The sequence below is a fragment of the Rhinatrema bivittatum genome, chromosome 7 (assembly GCF_901001135.1).
Source record: "Rhinatrema bivittatum chromosome 7, aRhiBiv1.1, whole genome shotgun sequence".
In the NCBI taxonomy this organism is placed as follows: Eukaryota; Metazoa; Chordata; class Amphibia; order Gymnophiona; family Rhinatrematidae; genus Rhinatrema; species Rhinatrema bivittatum.
The window spans coordinates 210,526,583-210,549,785 of record NC_042621.1 but is presented as its reverse complement, the minus strand read 5'-3'; the positions used below and the strand labels follow the sequence as shown (position 1 = coordinate 210,549,785).

Genomic DNA, 23,203 nt, shown 5'->3' with positions numbered 1-23,203 from the left:
ATAAGTATTTGTACGTCGTCAGCGTACAAGAAGAATTTTAGTCCCAGTTTGGATAATAAGTGGCAAAGAGGGAGAAGGTAGATGTTCATGACTGGCTCCCTTTTGGTTGCTAGGTAGCTCTAGGTACTTCCTATGGCCATACTTTCTAGATATGTGATTGACTTGTCTGACTCTAGAAGATGCCTGGCAATGTCAGAATACATTGTCAAACTCTGATTGGCCCAATCAATGCCATCCATTATTTGGTTATCATGTCATTTTCAGCAACGGTATTTTCCAGATATTATGCTAAATTCTGTTCAACAATGGTTCTGTCCACTGCATATCCTATATAATTTGGTCTGACTTTTGATCCAGCTAAATTTCGATCTGCCTAGTATGTTCATGCTTATCCTCCACCCCCTTTGTTTTGCTGTTGGGCACAAGTGCCTTTTTCCTTTCTGTCAGTACTAAATGCATGAAAAAATTTGTCTAACTTGACTTTTCAGGTTTCCTTCTGTATCTCTATAAAATATCTAAAGTGACCTTTACAAGCACACTATCTGCAGCTCCCACTTGGGGAGTCATAACCTAAACATCTCTTCACTAAATCTCTCTGAACCTCCCCAGCAAGATAGCGCATTCCTTTTGGTAAGGAAAACAAAGGTTCCTTAAACTGCAATTCTCCACTGATTCTGCCTTTTTCTACCTCTGCACCTTACTAACAGTAGAAATGGGAACAGGCAACAGCTGTTTCAGTTTCTCAGCTAAACTTGCATCTCTAGCTGGTTTCTCCCTCTTAAAAATATATATAAATATATTTTGAAATCGGTAAGAGGGCTCCTGGACCTGATACTATTCCTCTCATTATCACCACTGCTATTTGTGCTTGCCCCAGATTTCTCTGGAGGAATTGCTGTTCCTTTTCTTCTCCTATTGCCACGTCTGTTTCTTGATGCTAGTGGCTATAATTTATTAAAACAGATCACTAGCAGGCAGGGGGTTTTAGTGTTACATTGTTTGCACACCCTAGTGTGGAAACACATGCACAGCAGACCAGTCACTTTTGGCACAAACAAAGCACAATGAGTGATTATATACACTAAGAAACTAAGTCAGACTTAATGCAAGAGTCATATGCAAAAGAATCAGTACACTGTCACACTCTTTTACACAGAGAAAGCAGTAAGTATCTTCTAAGTCCATGAATTGCACAAACACTCTGCTCGCTCCAAGAAACAGACAATCTGTCTCTATCTTTCCTGCAGTCACTGGCGCAGTGTCAGTTGTAGTGATAGTCTTACCTTGATGATATATACTGTAATGCTTTCAGGGATAGTATCCTAAATCAGAGAGCAGAGCTATGTCTTGTACAGGAGCATCACATGTAACATGGCTTTTGTGTATCCTCTCAGCCTACAAAACTGTCCAAACAGTGTGTGTGTGTATGTGTGTGTGTGTGTGTGGGGGGGGTGGGGAGGGGGGTTGCTTGTCACAGCCATATTGTGATCTGTAGTACTTGCAGGTTTGTCTACCCTCCTGTGCTCACTGAGGCTCCACACTCTCACAAGCAGGCTCTTGTGGCCAGTGTGTGTCAGAGGAGGGCCATGCATCAACTAGTTGACCCCTTGGGAAAGGATTGCAGCTGTGAAGGGAAGATGAACATAGGGAGGTGCTGGGACATTTCCTAGGCCTCACGTTTCCTGCCTTCTGCTCTGCTTCTCCCACAGCTGTCCCAAGACAAGAAGGAAGGGGATTGCCACTGCTGTGAGCCTCCCTGCCCTGAAATGACTGGCCTGGGTGACTGTTTAGGGACACCTCCTTTATAACATGGTGCTTGGAAAGGGAGAAGAGGGTTAGATATACTGTTGTTGTGGTTGGCCAAGGTAGAAATGTTGGGGTCGTGCTACTGAAGCCACCAAGAGTTTTGGAGAGATACTGCTGCCGTAACAGGTTCTGTTGGGCTGTCCCCTTCTGAGTCAGGTCATATTTTCTACCATTGCTAGAGCTACTTCTTTGGACTCTCCTTCATCTCTCCTATTCCCAAAATTGGTTTCTATATTAAATTATGTACTTTATTCTTTGAAATCCTTTATTCTATTGCTGTTGTGTTATTAATTTATCTTTCTCTTTTGATTATTTTCCACGTTTTACTGTGTAAATCCATTCTTCTCTAGGAGTACTACTTCTGCCTTTCATATTTTATTGATGTAAAAAGTCAAACCATATTTGCATCACCATTCTGAATACTAAAAAATGGTATTTACAAGAAATTTAAAACATATAGAATCTTTCCCATTATTCATTACTTTTAATTTAATTTGCATCCTGGAAAAAAAGATACCAGTGAACACCAGATTGAAAACACCAGTTGAATTGCAATAAAAATGTCCTTACCTCCTGGGGTGCATATCCCTGCCTGTAATTAAAAAGAGAAATAAAAAAAAACATACAATCAGTACCATCTTGAGAACATAATTGTAAGTGCACCTTAAGATGAATTTCTTGAAGAAAAGATACAAGACATACTTACAATTAACTATTATTGTTGCAAAGTGCTACATCACACAATGCAAATAAGGTTCTGGAGATTTTGCGGATGTAGTAAACACAGAGGGGTAGATTTTAAAAGAAGCGCGATCAGCCTACTTTTGCTTGCGCATCAGACTCAAGCAAAAGTACGCTGGATTTTAGTAGATACGCGCGGAGCCGCGCGTATCCACTAAAATCCTGGATCGGCGCGCGCAAGGCTATCGATTTTGTTTAGCCTGCGCGCTCCGAGCCGCGCTGCCTCCCCCCGTTCCCTCCAAGGCCGCTCCGAAATCGGAGCGGCCTCGGAGGGAACTTTCCTTTGCCCTCCCCTCACCTTACCCTCCCTTCCCCTACCTAACCCACCCACCCGGCCCTGTCTACACCCCCCCCTTACCTTTGTCGGGGGATTTACGCCTCCCGGAGGGAGACGTAAATCCCCGCGCGCCAGCGGGCCTGCTGCGCGCCGGGCCGCGACCTGGGGGCGGGTACGGAGGGCGCGGCCACGCCCCCGGGCCGTAGCCACGCCCCGTACCCGCCCCCAAAACGCTGCCGACACGCCCCCGCAACGCCGCACGCTCCGGCCCCGCCCCCCGACACGCCCCCCTCCGAGAACCCCGGGACGTACGCGAGTCCCGGGGCTCTGCGCGCGCCGGGAGGCCTATGTAAAATAGGCTTCCCGGCGCGCAGGGCCCTGCTCGCGTAAATCCGCCCGGTTTTGGGCGGATTTACGGGAGCAGGGCTCTGAAAATCCGCCCCAGAGGTAAGATATTTAGGGGCGGATTTTCAGAGCCCTGCTCGCGTAAATCCGCCCAAAACCGGGAGGATTTACGCGAGCAGGGCCCTGCGCGCCGGGAAGCCTATTTTACATAGGCCTCCTGGCGCGCGCAGAGCCCCGGGACTCACGTAAGTCCTGGGGTTCTCGGAGGGGGGCGTGTCGGGGGCGTGTCGGGGGGCGGGCCCGGTCGTCGCGGCGTTCCGGGGGCGTGTCGGCAGCGTTTTGGGGGCGGGTACGGGGGCGTGGCTACGGCCCGGGGGCGTGGCCGCGCCCTCCGTACCCGCCCCCAGGTCGCGGCCCGGCGCGCAGCAGGCCCGCTGGCGCGCGGGGATTTACGTCTCCCTCCGGGAGGCGTAAATCCCCCGACAAAGGTAAGGGGGGGGTGTAGACAGGGCCGGGTGGGTGGGTTAGGTAGGGGAAGGGAGGGTAAGGTGAGGGGAGGGCAAAGGAAAGTTCCCTCCGAGGCCGCTCCGATTTCGGAGCGGCCTTGGAGGGAACGGGGGGAGGCAGCGCGGCTCGGCGCGCTCAGGCTATACAAAATCGATAGCCTTGCGCGCGCCGATCCAGGATTTTAGTGGATACGCGCGGCTCCGCGCGTATCTACTAAAATCCAGCGTACTTTTGCTTGAGTCTGATGCGCAAGCAAAAGTAGGCTGATCGCGCTTCTTTTAAAATCTACCCCTTAATGTATTTGATCTTCAGGAACTTTTTCTGTACAAACATTGTAGCATTGATCCAGTAAAATGTAACTCCTTAATAAATGAAGTATGTGGTGGCAAATTTTCAAAATGGCACCGGCTGCCCTTTGCCCCTACCATGTGACAGAGGCTGTCCAATGGCATTGCTAGCCCATCACACATTAAGGGCAAAGGACAGCCAATGCCATTTTGAATGAGGGTAGCCGCAGAACCGGGAGAGGGAAATCACTCCTGGGCTACTCACTAGACCACCAGGGGGGTGTTGGGAGGGTGGGTGGGTGGTCTATTAGTGGGGAGGTTTGTATTTGGATATTTTTTCTTTTTTTTATGAAATGGTGCAACAATGAAAAAAAAAGTGATTCAGGGTGGTCTCGAAATGGCCCATCCCTGAAACAAAAATGAAAACGCCATGAAATGTTCTCTCACTCCTACTTTCTATAATCACAACTATGGACCTGATTTTAAAAAGCATTTACATGCTTACAATTGGGATTTACATGTGTAAATGCACATGAACTGTGTACATGAGCTTTTGGAAATTGCTACAATATATGCCATTGGATTGTGCATAGGATATTTGAATGTAAGTGCACTTTATGCACTAAAATGGCATTTCAAAATTACTAGAACAGTATGCTACATTTACCCTTTCCAAATTACCTCCTATGCATGTAAATATATGCATGCCCATTTACACCTTTTCCCATGCCACTCAAGAGTTCGTGTGTATCTGCTAATTTTCTAAGTGGACTTAGGCGCATAAGTCCACTCTGAAAATTATGGCTGAAATCTGCATGTACTATGTATACATGGACTTCAGCCCTCAGCAGTATGTTATTAAAATGGGCTCCCTATTATTTGAATATGTGGATAATATACATGTAAGTTCCAACTAAACCAAGGGTAGATTGATAAGAAAATGAAAACATAAGAAGATGGCATACTGGGTCAGACCAAGAGTCCATCAAGCCCAGCATCCTATTTCCAACAGTGATCGATCCAAGTTATAAGTACCCAAAGCATTAAGTAGATCCAGTAATAGGAGTAGCTATTCCCTAAAAGCTAGATTTTAAAAGGCCCGTGCAAATAGCTGCGCCAATTTTATAATGGGGTAGATTTTAAAAGGTGCGCACGGGAGTAGATTTGTTTGCACAACCCGGCGTGAACAAATCTACTCCCAATTTTATAACATGCGCACGCTGCCGCGCGCATGTTATAAAATACAGAGTCAGCGCGCAAGGCTGTGCAAAATTGGCAGCCTGACTCGCACTGAGCTGCGCAGCCATCCTCCGTTCCCTCCAAGGCTGCTCCGAAATTGGAGCGGCCTCAGAGGGAACTTTCCTTCCGGCCCCCCCACCCCCAGCCCTAACTAATTCCTCACCTACCTTTATTTCACAAGTTACGCCTGCCCATGCTGGCTGGCTGCTGGTGCGCCATGTTCTGGTCTGGGGGCTGGTCCGGAGGCCACGGCCATGCCCCCAGAAAGCCCCTGTGCCGGAACCACACCCGCAGCCCTGCCCCCGGAATGCCCCCCGATGACTCGCTGGCAGCAACATGCCCCCCGACGCCCCCGAAGCACCCCCCCCAGCAAAGCCCCGGGACGTATGCGAGTCCCGGGGCTTGCGCACGCCGCCAAGCCTATGCAAGATAGGCTCGGCGCGCGCAGGGGGTGGAAGGGGCAGCTTTTTGGGGGTTACGCGCGTGACCCTTTGAAAATCTGCCCCAATATGCGCAGATTGCCACGCGCATGTTATAAAATACGATGCCCACACGCACACGCGTGCCTAATTTTTTATTGGCACGCACAGGGCAGGGGAAGTTTTGTATATACCACACAACAATGCGAGTAGGCCTACCCCAGTTCTCTCCCAGTCTGCTCCAATTAAGAAGCGGACTCGGAAGGAACTTTCCTATCCCCCTATATAGCTTTCCTCCCTTTCCCCTTCTCCTCTTCTCCTCGACCCCTAAACTCTACCTATCTACCCTAGATTTTTTCATTTAACAACTTACCCGCTCGATGGGGTAGGAGTAAGTTTTGTGCGTCGGCAGTCAGTCTAATGGCGCTGTCTCGGCCGGCACCACCCTGTCTCCCAGCTGACCCTGACCGCACCCACAGCCCACCACTTTTGGCTCTGCCAGCACATCTGTATGTAGTGGCCAGATATGCGCATGGCCAGGCCATTTCTAAAATGTGCTTGGCGCGTACACGGCCCAGCCACACATGAATCTGCCAGGATTTACGCCAGCCAGCAATTAAAAACTTACCCTGTAGTCAACTTGATTAATAGCAGTTTCCTCCAAAAACTTATCCAAATCTATTTTAAACCTAACTACACTAACTTCCCTAACCACATCCTCTGGCAACAAATTCCAGAGCTTAACTGTGCATTGAGTGAAAAATAATTTTCTCCGATTAGTCTTAAATGTGCTACTTGCTAACTTCACTGAGTGCCCCCGAGTCCTTCTATTATCCGAAAGTGTAAATAACCGATTCACATCTACTCGTTCAAGACCTCTGATGATTTTAAAGACCTCTATCATATCCCCTCCTCAGCTGTCTCTTCTCCAAGCTGAACAGCCCTAACCTCTTCAGCCATTCTTCATAGTGGAGCTGTTCCATCCCCTTTATCATTTTGGTCGCCCTTCTCTATACCTTCTCCATAGCAACTATATCTTTTTTGAGATGTAGCAACCAGAATTATACACAGTATTTAAGGGGCAGGATTACCATGGAGCAATACAGAAGCATTAAGACATTTTCCATTTTATTCACCATTCCCTTCTTAATAATTCCTAACATTTTGTTTGCTATTTTGACTGTCACTGCACACTGAGCTGATGATTTCAATGTATTATCCACTATGACACCTAGATCTTTTTCCCTAATAAGGAACCTAACATCATGTAACATCATGTAACCTTACACTTGTCCACATTAAATTTCATCTGCCATTTGGATACCTAATATTCCAATGTTGCAAGGTCCTCCTGCAATTTATCACAATCCACTCATGATTTAACTACTCTGAATAATTTTGTATCATCTACAAATTTGATTACCTCACTTGTCGTATTCATTTCCAGATCATTTATATATATACTAGCCGTTAAGCCCGTAACAACGGGTTACATTTAAAAAAATTTTTTTGGTCATTTCCTTCCCACTCCCTCCCCCTCATTCACCCTCCCCCCTCTATTCTCCCTCCCTCCCTCTCACCTCCCCCCTCTAGTCTCCCTCCCTCTCCCCTCCCCTCACCTCACTCTCTCCTTCCTCCCCCTCCCCTCACTCTCTCCTCCCTCCCCCTCCCCTCACTCTCTCCCTCTCCCTCTCTCTCTCTCCCCTTCCCCTCCCTCACCTCTCCTCCCTCCCCCTCCCCCTCCCCTCACTTCTCTCCCCCTCCCCCTCCCCCTCCCCTCCCCTCACTCTCTCCTCCCTCCCCCCCACCCCTTCTCTCTTCAATTCCCTCCCCTTTCAGCTCATCCACATCTGGCAGACGGAAGATCTCCGGAGGGGGTGTCCCTCCCTCCCTCTCGTCACCACCGCCGCCGCTACTGCTCCTCCCGCTCCTGCTCCTCGCTGCCGCCGTCACTCCTGCTCCTCGCCGCCGCTGCCGCTGCCGCCACTCCTGCTGCTCCTGCTCCTCACCGCCGCCGCTCCTCCCAGCACCATTTTTTTTCGGGCACGCTCTGCTCTGACCGACGTGCTCGCCCGTGCATGCGCTCTACTGCGCATTTGCGGGCCATCGGTCAGAGCCCATTTATAAGGTAGATTGAAAAGCACCAGTCCAAGTACAAATCCCTGGGGCACTCCACTGTGAAAATTGACTATTTAATCCTACTCTCTGTTTCGTCTTTTAACCAGTTTGTAATCCACCTGCTATTCCATGACTTTTTAGTTTCCTTAGAAGCCTTTTGAAAATCCAAATACACTACATCTACCGGTTCACCTTTATCCACTTGTTATTAACTTCTTCAAAAAAATGAAGCAGATTTGTGAGGCAAGACTTCCCTTTAGGAAAATCCATGCTAACTGTCTTCCATTAATGCATGTCTTTCTATATGCTCTGTGATTTTGATCTTTAGAATAGTTTCCAATATTTTTCCCGGAACTGAAGTCAGGCTCACCGGTCTATTTGTAATTTATCTTTAGAGAGTCACTTTTCCAGGTCTATACATGTAAGGGGCAAGAAACATTGGCATGCATCAGTATAGTAATTTTGTTTATAGTAGTAAAAAGATGTTTTGAAAGGATCTGATTTTAAAAACTGAGGAAAACAAATCAGTCCTCTGAATTGCTTATTTATTCTAGTTATTTGTAAACAGATTTCTCTTACGTGTACAATTTATAAATGTGTGTCCAATAAAGTTACAGTTATGAAAAAATAAATATGCAACTTATTCTGTCCTCATTTGTTTTGCTCCCTTTTGACTACAGAGACTATAGAGTTAATAGAGTTATAGTTACATTAATGAAGTCAGCAGGTCAAAAATTAATACAATATGCTTGAGAGACAAAGAAAAACAGAATAGAGGATCTCTTTTAATCTTGGATGTCAATATCTGTAGTGCAACCCAATTAATATTCAACCCATGCAGTTGATTATCAGAGGTAAATTACTGCAGCTGTCCTCAAGTAATGGACAACTGAAATGAAGATTTATCACTAAAAGATGATGTGTAACTTCCAAAGGCTACTTAAACAATCCTGACTGCAAATTCTTCATGGTCTAAAGCAATTTCTGTGGAAAGCAAAGGTATTTATTGTATTTCAATCAAACAGGTAATACTATTAATCTTAATCAATGATGAAAGTCAGGATGCAGATGATTAAAACTGTAAATATAAAAGGTAACTTTAATGGTATGTATTCATTTATAGCTTATCAATTTAATGTAGAATCATAGATGCATGTAAAATTATTACTTTTGCTCATAGCTGCTTTCCAGTGTTTGTAGTGAACATGCAAATACCTACCACAGGAGCACAGAACAAGTTTGGAATGGTGCAGAGCCCAGAAGATAAATGTGCTGCTAGCACGTAGGTGCTGCTTACATTCAGATGGGCAGAATGAAAAGATCTAAGTGGTCAAAAGAAAAGCATTCCATTTCTCTGCATACAGGAGCAGCAATGTGCCACAAGAAATTTGCTCAAATGCAATTTCATGTAGACTGAAGATTGGTTTGGAAGCCATGTTCTTGCAATATGTTACTGTTTCTGACCATGAACTGATAGACTCCCATTGAACGGTGGAATTCTTATTATGCAATTGCCTAGACTATTTATTCCACCAGAAAGAGCATCTAAGTTTGTGTGGCTTCGTAACGTTTGTAGTGCAGGAGTTTTTATAAAAGGATCTATGAGCTAATGTTAGATTATTCAACTTGGTCCTAGAGTACCACAAAAAAGGTCTGTTTTTCCAGGATAACCAAAATATGCAAATTAATCAAACTAAAGTCATTTTTTTCAAATAAATCTTGTAGGCAGCGATGGATTTCTATTACCCCTAGGCATTGTTGGTACAGCCTCCCCCCCCCCAGATTTAAGAATCTGTTAATTCTATTGCCCTCCCCAAGCTTCCAAACCTCCAAATTTTTCCCTCTGCCCCCTTCCCAAAGACCCCAAAACCTGTCCCTCCCATTGTACACCAATGGCATTAGGTGATCTGCTCCAGCAAAGAATCCTCTTACTACAGTAAGCACAGGAATTAAATTAGCCCACACTCATAGGCTTGACCCCTGCATGGAAGCGTGGAGGTTCATAATCATTGTGGAGTCTATAAACATGGGCTGACTTAATCCCTGTACTTACTGTAGTAAGAGGATGCATTACTGTGTAAGAGATACTTTGATCCCTTACCAATCTCTTTTCCCTTTTTGACCAACATTAAAAGACTTGAAAGGTTGTTTTTAGACCATCCATAAACATATCCTTCTCCCAAGGTTGGGATTGGTTAGCTTTTCCTATATATTGGCGCTGAGCAAGTGCAGAATGCAGAGTGTTATAGTTAGCATGAGAAGATAGTTGCAGAGGTTTGGTGAGAAGTCCCTTTCTAGGCCCCTCTGGCTTAAGCAATAAGAGAAAAGGAAGTAGGCATGAAGAGATAATTTGGAGTTTTTGGAAGTGGGGGGGGGGGGGGTTCTGGATTTGATTCCTTTCAGGAGGGAAATCGCCCTTGCCTGAGTGGACGTGGGAATTGGAAGGTGCTATGCCTTTCTGCCGTCCAGCATTCTGGTTCTCCTAGGTGCCTTGCCAGCATTTAAAGGGGCTGCGGTGGGAAACTAACCTGTGGCCCTAGATGATGACATCATCGGGCCCTGCTATTTAAGGCAGGGCCCGCCACTTGTTGCTTGCCTTGGCAACAGGTCTCCACGCTTGTCGTGTACTCATTGCTTGTTCAAGTTCCTGACTTCATTCCTGGTTCCTGTTTCTGATTTTGTTCCTGGTTCATGTTCCTGACTTCGTTCCTGGTCCCTGTTCCTGACTCCTTTACTGGTTCCTTCCTAGTCCTGCCTGGATTGACCTCTGGCTTTGACCCTTGCTACGTTTGGACCAAGCTCAGCACTGACCTCTGGCTTTGACCCTTGCTACATTTGGCCCACACTAAGGACTGACCTCTGGCTTTGACCCTTGCTACGTTTGGACCACGCTCAGGATTGACGTCTGGCTTTGACCCTTGCTTTGTTGGACTCTGCACCTTGACTAGCTCTGCTGCCTGCCCTGACTCCATCCTGTTCTCGATTATGCCTTTGGAATCTCCCTGGACTCGGCCTTCTCAGGCTTTGGCCCTCTACTTCCCAGGCATCATCTGTTCTTGTTCCTGGCCCATCCTTGGCGCCCGGGTCTCTGGATCCCTGTCTCTTCCAGACCTGCTTCGGTCCCTCTGATATCTCTGCTGGTCTCTGGCTACCTGGTACAACATCAACTGGGAGTTGTCTGACGGAGGCCCGCCTAAGACCGGCTGGCCCTGGCACCAAGGGCTCAACATGTGGGGAACGTGGGCTGGTATTGGCGAAGCTCCAGTTGGCCTAATCTCCTAGTCTGTTCTGTCTCCCAATGGTGGGAACCCATGGGGCTTGCCCTATGGATAGCATCAACCCCACTTCGGGCCAAGAGTCCACCTCAGATGCAATACTCAGGAGAGCCCCAAAGGTGTATCCTCCTCTCCACTGGAATGGACCATGGTACCCCAGAGGCCAGTGTAGAACTGTATGGGGAGAGAGACAGAGAGAAGAGAAGGAGAGGTCCAGATAGATAAGTAGCCCCAGAGAAACTATGTGCCCTGGTATTCCTGGTGTCCCCCCCAAAAAAAGATACACTGGATCAAAGCCTCCTGAGGTCTGAGGGGGAGGGAGAGGGGGAATTGGCAGGATAAGGAGGGGAGGGTTCTGAGATCTGGGGTATGATTGAGGCCTTCAGGAAGTGAGGGTTAGGAACTTTGCATTCCCTAAAATTTTGTTACCATGGGAAGAAACCTAAATCTAAGCCTACTTACAAACACTTATTGTAGATGTCTTGAAAAACTAGAGGTTGCTGTGGCAATTTAGAAAATGGGATCAGAAATCAATTTCTAGGGTTGCTGTCCCATCAGCCTTTGGAAATAAACTTATATATCCCATGGTAGAAATATGAGTCATGTAACCCTGTTTCCAACTCTGTGATCCTTGGTCCTTATGATGATGCCATCAGTGTAAGACGTGAGTATAAAGGATGAGGTTGGCAGTGGAAGGAAGATTCAGTCATGAGGTGAGTCAAGAGAAGGAGGACAGGCTGCCAGAAGACATCAAAATTGGATTGGTGAGTGAAAGAAAATAGCCAAGCACAAAAAGAGAGGTCTGTGATAATTGCTGGTGAAAATGCAAATGTATACAATTTTTCTTATGGAGCACATGCATTCAATGCTTAAATCGAAGGTCAATGGCCCATCTATTCCAGGGAGCACCTAGAAGGAATATGAAATCCCTGGAAAAGAATATTTGGTTTGGAAATCTCAGAATTTAACTCAACTCTGGGAGGAAATATTGGGTTCTATTCTCTCAGAGACTGACTTATAGTGGATTGCCAGAAATTGAATTCTAAAAGTTAGATCAATTTGCTACTGTTAAGTGCTGCTATCTGCTATAAACCTATTTACTCTAGATACTGTGGCTTTGAATTTGATTAAAAAAAACCTGTGTTTTGTGTTTGAATTATGAATAACTTGGTAAAATGGAACCACCACTGATTGCTTTGGAATGAGCTAATTTCCAGTGTTTGGGTTTGAGTGAGGTGCTGTATAAATTTGTACTTTTTTGCAGAAACCTGTTATTTAGGACTGGAGTGGTTTTAGCCATCCATAGAGCAGAAAGTTTCCTATTCCAATGAAAGGAATGTCTTGGGCCCGGTCCACTATAAGAACTGTTCAACCAAATTCCACTAAGAAACCAGTAACTAAGTAGAGGTTTGGAACCTTTACATCAGGCTCCAGTTACAGTTCTATTCCTCTTTACATCTTTACAACTGATGCACAAAGCTCTATTGAAGTAATTGCCTGTGATACTCCTCGTGCTATTCCACACTACAGTACAGTCTGTTGTGATGCTGCCTGCAGCCAGAGCTTCGGGCAGCCTCTTACCTCCGCAGCCTCCGCCATCTTGCCAGCATGGCAGGAGCTGTGACGAGGTTCCCCTTCGCGACAGGAGACGCCTGGGTGTCCTCTTTACCGCGGCAGGGAGCCGTGGACTTCAGCCTCTTCTCTGCGGCATGGAGCCGCCACCCACACCATCTTCCCGCAGGCCTGGAGGCTTCCTCTTCAGTGGCAGGACGCCACCACCGGTGTTTCCTTGTGGCTGGAGCTGCCCCCAGACCTCCTCTTTGTGGCTCAGAAGCCGCCTCCTACGACGGGGCCTGCCTGCAGCCCTCCTCCTGCTCCTGTGCTTCAGCAGCAGCATGGCCGCTATCCGAGGTTCTGCACTCCTATTTCCTCTTCCTCCTTAGGCACGGGGCCGCACCTCCTTCAGTGCTTTAAAGGGCCAGTGGGGAGTGGTCCCTCTGGCTCCACCTGGAACTCCTCCCTGGGCGTCTTTATTTATTTATTTATTTATTTATTTATTTAACATTTTTCTATACCAACATTCGAACGAGACATCACATCGGTTTCCAGACAACAGCAAATTCAGCCAACAGGGCTTTACATTGTAACTGATATTATAACTGGGGTGGGAGGGAAGGGAAGAGGCAGGGAAGTAACTTGGAACTTTATGGGTATACAGGGAACAGAGGAGGGAATGAAGGTGGTTTATTTACAAGAAGCAGGAATTATGTACATTCTCCAGCCCTACAAAAGAGCTCAGTTCTCAGTCTAAAGTTGCCTTCGCAAGGAGCTAGTCTTCTTTTGGACTTCCTGCTCTTCATTCCTGCTTGGAATTCTTCTTCGTGGGATCCCTCATCATAGTTCTTGGTCTCTTGTCTCGTCTCCTGATGTCTCCATGTCCTGATGTCTCCATGTCCTGGTGTCTTCACATCCTGAAGTTCTTCATCCATATTCCTGAGGCTCTGTCATCCCGTCCCTGCATGGTCTGCGACCAGCCCGGCTGGGCTGAGTAGGGCGTGCAGCGGCCCAGTGGTCCGTGACCACCCCCACCAGGGTGTGTAGGGCACTGGTGGGATTCCTCTATCCCACAGGGCCGAACATCCTCCTCGTCCATCATGTCCTGATGTCCTCGTCTCATTCCAGGTTCCGGATTGAACCCTAGTGGCCGTTGAAGCTTAGAGCAATGTTGGAGTCTTGGAGCAATGTTGGAGTCACATTAACCGTGTGTATGTTTATTGAATAAGGGTATTATCTCCAGGTAGCAGCCGTCATTCCCGCGAGCCACCCACTCTTCATTCACAACCTCTAGACTTTATGGATCCACAGTGTTTATCCCACGCCCCTTTGAAGTCCTTCACAGTTCTGGTCTTCACCACTTCCTCCGGAAGGGCATTCCAGGCATCCACCACCCTCTCTGTGAAGAAATACTTCCTGACATTGGTTCTGAGTCTTCCTCCCTGGAGCTTCAAATCATGACCTCTGGTTCTGTTGATTTTTTTCCGACGGAAAAGGTTTGTCATTGTCTTTGGACCATTAAAACCTTTCAAGTATCTGAAAGTCTGTATCAAATCACCTCTGCTCCTCCTTTCCTCCAGGGTGTACATATTTAGATTCTTCAGTCTCTCCTCATAAGTCATTTGATGAAGACCCTCCACCTTTTTGGTCACCCTTCTCTGGACCACCTTCATCTTGTCTCTGTTTCTTTGGAGATACAGTCTCCAGACCTGAACACAGTACTCCAGGTGAGTATCACAACAGAACCTTATATAAGGGCCTACTTTTCTTAGCTGGCATGGGCCTAATTCCTGCTCTCTCCGACTCTGACAGTCTTCCTCTCCTGCCAGACCCTCCACTTCCCAGTAGTCTTGCTCCCAGGCCCCACTTTCCCCTTCCAGCCCCTCTACTTCCCAGAAATTTTATTCTGAAGTCCCCTCTCCCCTCCCAGTCCCCAGTAGTCTTGTTCCCCTTCCCATACCTTCTCACCACAATCCCCTCATTCATCACTGGTGGCCAGGGCATGATTTCTGTGCATGCTTTTCATCCCTGCAGTGCTGCCATGATCCCCTTACTCACCCTCCCTACTCCTGAACAATCGAAGTATTGTGGCCTTGCAGCACGGGCTGCTTCCTCCCTCCTGACTTCTGAATGATGTCATCAGGTGCCAACAGCTGAGAGGAAGAAGCAGCCCGCGCTGCAAGGCTATGATCCTTCGATTGTTCAGGAGCCTGGAGGGTGAGTGAAAGGATTGTAGCAGCACTGCAGGAGTGAGCAAAGTTAAGAAAATCTTGTGTCATCCCACTGCCACCAATGAGGCTTCTCCTGTTGTCGGCAGCCCTCCCTTATTCCAATGCCTATGAGTGGAAAAAGCAGTGCGGCTCCGCCAGAATCATCAGTGTGGCCAGTGGGCTGCGCTGCGTTTACACTTACTGAGAACCCACATGACAGCACTAAGGTGTCTTTTGGCAGTGGCATATAAGAAATATAACTGTGAAAGCTTGCTGGGAAGACTGGATGGCTGTTTAGTCTTCTTCTGCCATCATTTCTATGTTTCCATGTTTCTATGGCTGTGTCCATATTGGCCATTGGCACGCTTTGGCTCTGATTCTGTCTTATCAATATTTTACATTTAATTTGCCAATGCTTATGCTTTTTCCTATTTTCTTCAGATAGATTCTTCTTCCAAATATTGAAGAAATATCTTTTGGCTATAATAGCATGTGTGTGAGTGATGGAGAGAGAGGGAGGGAGCCTGTATGAGGAAGTGAGAGAGGAAGGAAGCCAGTATGAGAGAGTGAAGGTGACAGTATGTATATGTGTATGTGGGTATGAGTAAGAGAGAGAACCTGTTTTGCTTTTGTGAATGTGAGAGACAGGAAAGCCTGTATGAGTGTATATGTGTATGACAGTGTGAAAGTGTGAGAGAGATAGAGAACCCGTGTGAGTCTGCTTGTGTGTTAGAGAGAGAGAATGAAAGGGAACTTATATGTGTGTGTGTGTGTGTGTGTATGTGTGTGACAGAGAGAGAGGGAGGGAGCTTGTGTGTGTGTGTATATGTGTACCTGATAGTGAGAGGGATCCTGTATGTGCATGTGTGAGGAAGTTAAGGTGCTTGTGTATGAGTGAAAGAGGGAGGAAGGGACCCTGTATGAGAGAGTGAGGATCTTTGTGTGAAAGTGAGAACGTGAGGGAGCCTGTATGAGGGAGTGACAGACTGAATCTGTGTGTGTGTGTGTGTGTGTGTGTGTGTGTGTGAGAGAGAGAGAGAGAGAGAGGGGGGATTCTGTATGAGTGAATGAGAGCATGTGTGTGAGAATAAGAGAGCATATATGTGTATGTGTATATGAGTGACAGTGTGTATGTGGGGGACAGCATGTGTGTTAGAGAACAAATGCGTGTGTATATAAGACAGAGGGGAGAAAATGTTTGTACAATAATCCTTTCTCCCCACCACACCAGATAATCCATGATAATCTCAGGGCATCTAGAAATCAAAAGTTCCCAGGTATGGAGAGTGGGGGCATTTCTTCATCTTTATTAGTTTGAATTATTGGGTGGTATTTGATGTGTCTGCTGTTTTACAATATTTTTGGTGTTTGGAACATTTAAAAACAAATGTGTATGAATTTTTAATAATTAAAAATGTATAGCTATTTTGAAATATTCATTAGTATGGATTTAACAGTATCAATGTTTTATATTTCTTGATTTTATTGTTTGATATTTTATGAGGAATGGCAATGTTTCTGTTTTCCATTATTGTGCTGCATACAGAGTCTGCCTTGTTTCAGTTTCCAGTTCAGTTTTAGTCTGCACAATTGTATTGTATTTTACAGTCTCTTTACTATATTTGGTGAGAGTCTGTCTGTGTTCTGCATGTGTGACTGAACTTGAGGTAATCTGCTGGCGTGTAATTTCTGTGTGAGGAGCTAAAGCATCTTGGTTTATTCTGCTCTCTTACTAGGAGATGCATTGATGATTTTGAACCTGGTGTAATATTTACAATTATGCTTTTTAGTAAGGAAGGTTTACTATATTGTAATTGTAATTCATAGGTCAGGGTCTTTGCAATGTTGCCTTTTCATAGGTTTTCAATAATTGTTAATGCTGTTGTTTTGGTAGTGCTGCTTTGGTACGGGAAGTTTACTATATTTAATTGTAATTCAGTTTACTCATGGATTCCTGAATGCCAAGCACACACACAAAATATGTTACAATGGAGTTCCAAGTGTCTTTTTTTTTTTTTTTTGTAGTAGGGTTTTCTGGTTGGCAGACAGCAGTGCCTGTACATATAATATTATACATCTTGTAAGTGATATTTTCACCTCAGAAACTATACTTTGAAAGTTCTTTTTCTTGTAAAATCTTTTATTATACATACATAATTTTTCATTGTATATGGGATGGGTCAGGTGAAGGAGGTTGAAGCCATAGCAGGGTGGGGTCACAAGCTTATATGATTTGCCTAAGGTGCCTAATACTCCTGCACTGACTTTGTCAATAGGCATCCATTAGATTTTTGCTTAGGGCGACAGACATTTAGGGGCAGCAGGCTAGCTAAGATTTTCGACCTTCCAGCTAGAATAGCCTTCTACTGACCTGTAACAGATCCTTACAGAAGATGGGAGGATGGGGTGGAAACACCAAAAGTGTCTAGGACCAGCAAAAGCCTAAATCCATCCCTGGAACTGGCCCCGTTTAACTATGTGCAGTACTAAAATACAGCAGCATTCAGATATACAGACAAACTTCAGTATAGATGACATTTGACTCAGATATCTATTTATTTATAATTTAACTTTTTTAAATTTTGCTTTCCTCTCTAGAATATTTTGCTTCTCTTATACAGACGTTCTTGATGCATCACATTAAATCTTCCATTTATAATACAGGTCCTATCTTTATCCTTTATGCGGTAGATTGGCCAGAATTGGTGAAATTATTTGAGGTAAATTTACAGGATAACTTTCCTGTTGTTTTAGCTGACTAGGACTGGAAACTTTCTATCATTTATTCTTATGTTCTCATACAGTGCATCAGCAAAAATGATAAGATGAAGTCCATGAATTGTGTGGCTATTAGGCAGAAAAAGAGAAACTGACTTAAACAATTTTTGCATCCTTACTTGTATCAACTGTAAAAAAAAAAAAAAAAAGCAAAGCCTTGTAAAACAAAATCTTTTAAGACTCTACGCCAAAGAGCATTACCATTGCTTTTCTGCTTTGAACTGATAATAGGCAGCATTAACATTCATAACTGAGTTATTTTTGTTTTATTAATAATTTATCTTAACTATGCCTCATTATTTCAGTTCAAATGTGAAGAAAAATAGAAATTACACCATAGTTGTTTTTTTTGTAGAGAGAAAGAAATTAAATGTGTTAAACTAAATTATTCATCTTGTGTATTGGGTCTTTTTTGAACTTCCCATTTATTTCAAATGACAAGCTAATGTGAATTCTTTGATACTTCAATATACAGGTTTAAATTGGATCAATGCTCTCAAAACAACACTAATTTCAATTATTATAGACCCTTAAAGACTTTTAAAGACTTTGTCTCAATAATACCAATCAGAACTCTTTTATTAAATTTGAAGGCAAGCTAATTTTGCTTTGGTAAAGCACATTTATCATGAAATAAATTGAAAGAGATGTAATTCTAAGAACAAGCAAAGCTGAAATGCATTTTTAATATTAATTAGAAGAATTGAAAAGCATACAAAAGTAAAACACCACAACATGGAAGTTCAGTATAAGAAAGAAAAGGCATACAGTGGACAGTAGAAAGAAGGTTCTGTAATGAACAAGTATGACACATGCTTACTGAAAAGGAATAACAGGAGATGGAAGTATGCTATACAAGGTAAGAGCTTCTATAATATCGATGATACATTGGAGTTTTTCCTACTTTGTGTGCATGTGAAAATTCTTAATACATAGGCCCCATTGTCATAGCAAATTCAGTCCTTATTAGTAGGCAGTCTGTTTTTTTGGGTTCCAGTTCTTGCCCATTCATGATAAATAATACTTTTCATTATAAAATATTAACTTTGTGTAGCATATATATTATGGACAAAACAAGTGGTTTTCAATAATTGTCTTGCATTTTAATATTTCTAACAATAGTAGACGAACTTCTATATTAACAAATAAATTTAGAATGCCAAGCATAAGTTGGGGTGCCAACAGACAGCACACAGTTTTACAGTTAAAAAATGGACACTGTTTATAATTTTTTTTACGTAAAAATGCTAACACTTTACTAAAGGATTTTTAAGAAAATAAATCACTATATTGCAATAAAACATATAGGGCCGGATTTTAAGATTTAGGCGCGGGCTTAGATTTGTGTGTGCAAACCGACGTGCACAAATCTACGCCCAATTTTATAACATGCGTGCGCAATCCCGGGCACAGCGACAAATAGCCGCTGTGTCTGGAGGCTCCAGCCATGCACCGCCCCTGCCCCACCCGCTTTTTTAAGCCCCGGGACATAAGCGCGTCCTGGGGCTTGCGCACATCGCTGGGCCTATGCAAAATAGGCTCGGCGCACGCAGGAGGGGTTTTAAAGGGCTACGCGCGAATATTACACACGTAACCCTTTTAAAATCTGCCCCATAGTATATAGCACTATTTTTAGTGCATGTTAGTGGGATGGCCACTAATATAGACTTATTAGTGGCAATCCCAAGAACCTTAAATACAGATAAAACAGAATACACAAAGTAGGAATGCATCTCCTTAAGTGAAATGCAACTTTTCTCAGTTTGCATTTTGATAGAATCATGCATTAAGCAAAACAAAATGCAGCCAACAACATTAGAGTGCGGTGGATTGAGATGGAAATAGATTTTCGAAGCTCAACTTTTTATCATACTTAGCCACACTTTTAGCATTTTGCTCTGCTGGTATTTCAAGAGGTATAGACTTAAAGATATGCTTTTGTAGAACATTTTTTTTGTCTATTTGACTATATGTGTTGGCAACTGATATTTCAATTTCTGCTGAGTTTTGAATATTTTTTAGAACACCCTTTAGCTCCTTGCAGGGGCCTGAATCATAAAGAGTGATCTGTGCTGCTGGTGCTCTAAAAGGAGTTTGGATCTGTTTCACTGTGGACAGAGAGAAGGGGCACAATGTGCATGAAGAAGACAGAGAATACAATGGTGAAGAAGGTGCAAGTGGGGGATGAGCTGGAAGTGGAGGAGGATTAGGATGTCGAGTGCTTGATGGCTCTGGAATGTTTTTAACAACTTCATTTTCAGCAGTCGGATCCCTTTGGTGAATTTGTGTCCTTTGCCTAAACGATGATGGAGTTGGTTTGTTTATTGGAGAAGGATTAAAGTCTTCAGAGAAGTTAGAATGAGTTATGACAATTGTAGGTGCTGCAGATAACTCAGGTTCAGCAGTCTCAGAACAAGGTGAAAAGGATATGAAAGAAGGGTGGTCATCACATGGAGAAGAAAGCAAGTGCCTTGGAGCAAACTCTTCTTGATAAAAGTTTCTACTTGTTGATGAATGTAATTCTTTCGTGTCATGGGATTGCTCATGTTTGGTATCCTGCAAAACCTGCTGTTCAAATTGTTTTGCCTGAACATTCACTGCAAACTTGGAGCCTGTAGAGTTCTTAGATTTTGAGTTGCTGCTAATTCTAGCATTGTTTAGCTGAGTTTTAGTTTTTTTATTTTCTCTTATTATTTCTTTTTGTGATTCTTGGACTGGATCCATAATAACTGATCTACCCAGAATATCATACATGTCTTTCTTAGTAAGGCAAGTTGGTAAGGTCCATGCTTGCTGAATGCTTCTTGAAGAGCTCCACAGAAGAGAATCTTTCATTGCTATTCCTGCAGGTAGGAGTGTTTCCAGTATAGATTTATTTCGCCATTCTAACCCACAACTCACAGAACTTGGGGCTAGGCCTTCCACATAAAGAGGGTTCTGAGTTGTTAAAGGAGTTTCATCTGATAAAAATGTAATGTTACTTGCAGATTTGGGGAGATTACTATTCAATAATCCACCGATACTAGTTTGTTTATGAACCTTAGTAGCACGGGAAGCAAAACTGCTTAAAAGTCTTTGATGATTTTCTTCTAAAACTGACTTTTCCCCCCTGCTTTGATGAAAATGGTAGAGAAAAAAAAGACTTGAAAGAAAAGAAAATAATCTTGTAAGAAAGCATGCAGGTACAAAGGAGAAAGCATCAGACAGGACATCCATATAAATAATGTTACCAAACACAAAAGGCTTTAACTATTAAACTACTGACATGGAACATTTACATTTAAAACTTTATAGGGGCTAAATGAAGGAGAAGCTTGCCAATATTTTGTATTTTATTCATAGCTCTAGAGTAATACTACTACAATACTGCCCTTAATAAAATGCATGTGGGTAACCTGTAAAGAGCGGCAGTTACTACCCTTAAGAGTATCATGGGGGTAACCTGCACAGAGTAGCAGTTACTACCCTTAGAAACATGAGGTTAACCTGTATGACATATAACAACATATAACTCGTAGCCAGACAATTTGGCACCTATGATCATGATAAAGTGTGCCTTCACTCTACATACAACACCATGAACTGGGATACTCCATTCATTTTTTTTTTTTTTTGGTGGAGTGGGGATTTTATTATGCTATTATTATTTATAACCTATAAGTAGACACAAGTGTGACCCTGGACCCAAAAACGTGTTTCTTAAATCTTTATTGTTGTGATTTCTAACTTCTACAGAAATAACCCTCAACCTTTATACAACTGATTAGCAGTCTTTACTTTGTTATGCAGTAGGGGATGAAGAGGGAATGTATGCCCTTAAGCCATTATGATAAACTTTTGTTTCTATTGAATTATATGATTTTTTTATTTCATTAAATTAATTAGGTTCTAGATCTCAATAATAGCAAACTCCCTTCACTATAAGCACATTTTGATGTACCACAAAACCCTGCCAAAAAGACAGAAGCTTTGTAGCACACCTAGAGGGATGTGCATTCATTTGACATGTTCCTATTTTGTCTCATTATGTTATCAAAACAGAATGATAGAAAAACCAATAATATTTTGTTGGGTTCCCTTTTGTTTCATTTTGACAAAAAAGCTGCAAAACCCCCCACTTCTACCAGTAGTCTGGGACTCCCTGGGGCTTCCCTGAGACCACCCAGGGCTTTCCTGAGGCTTTGCTGGGGCCTCCTCAAAGCTCCCTCCAAAAACCTGCAAAGTCCGGGACCTCCTCATGCTCCTTTAATCTCCCTCCCTAAAAGATACCATCCTCTGGGACCCTCTTAGCCCCCCTCCCTTCTTGAAAAAAGGACTGGGGACTACCCTGACCTCACTTACCCCACGGGAATCCTATTAGTGAAAAGGACAGAAGGAATACCAACTCGCCTCCTGCCCCTTGTTCATCTTTTCAAAAATGGAACCAGCCAATTCCGAGACTGCTGCCATAATGATGGCAAAATGATGCCAGTTTCTGGGCTGACTGATACCATTTTGTTGTACAGACATGCTAACATACTTCTCTACAAGAAAATTGTGACAGGCAGCCTTGAGATCACTACAGTTTTAACATCAATATTGCACCAGTCTCAGAGCCATCCGGCACCATTTTGAAGTAATGCCCAAGGGGCAGGAAACAAGTCAGCATCTCTCCTGCCCCTTTCAATAGTAGGACCCCCAAAGAAGGGATAAGTGGGGGTTAGGGCAGTCCCTGGCTCCTGCAACTTTTTCAGGGGGTTGGAAGGGGGTGTTGGAAGGGGGGGTCAGAGGGGCTTTGGGAGCACCATTATTTTTTTTAATGTTTATTTTGGTTTGGTAAAGACCACAACCAAAATAAACAATAAACATACCAAAATCTGAAAAACAAACAGAATAAAATTTTAGAGATGCTCATGTCTACAAACATGCTATTCCATAACAGCTCTAACACTTAAATGTGAATCTTAAAAGAGATGCACAATCAAAAATTGTCAGATGCATGTGCATATGCTTGTCCATCCTATTTTATAAACCTTGACCCATAAGCATTCACGTACTGGCATGGGAATAAAATGGCATAGTTAAAAAAGGGGCAGGGCAGGAGTGTTCCAGGGTGGGGTCAACAGGTATGCACATACCTTGCTATTTTATGACTAGTTAGCATGTGCATTTGTTGCTCCATTCGTTTGATTTGTTTTGACGCACATATCTGACGAATGGATTGTGTGCACACAGAAATGAATAGTGTATGTGTTATGTACCCGGTGTGTACATATGCACACACCATTTGTTTCTGCGCATCCACCATCCATTCATCAGATATGTGTGTACTGCCAAATCAAATCAAATGAATGAAGTGATGAATGCGCATGCCTAATAACTAGCGCAAGTGGCATGCATACAGCTGTTGTCTGTGCCCATTTATTTCTGCCCATTTACAGTCTTTATAGCTAATTCTATCTATAAAATCTGGGGAAAGTGTAGGTTGAATAAACACGGGGATCTAGATGGCTTAGAGATAAACAGTATGGGCCAGATTTTTAAATCTATGCCCGATTTTATAACATGCGCGCTTGCAAGGGGGTACATACTTGTGCACCTTGTGTACGCCGAGCCCTAGGGGAGCCCCAATGGCATTCTCTGTTCCCTTCGAGGCTGCTCCAAAATC

At 43.9% G+C, this 23,203-nt stretch overlaps 1 protein-coding gene across 1 annotated transcript in view; it reads right to left on the bottom strand.

Moving 5' to 3' along the window:
- Nucleotides 1–23,203, bottom strand: part of PCDH15 (protocadherin related 15) — a 2,056,285-nt gene that overhangs the window by 25,461 nt on the left and 2,007,621 nt on the right. The window contains exon 34 of the mRNA XM_029609778.1: nucleotides 2,377–2,398. Coding sequence (XP_029465638.1) covers nucleotides 2,377–2,398 — 22 coding nt within the window. The remainder of the gene's footprint in view (nucleotides 1–2,376; nucleotides 2,399–23,203) is intronic.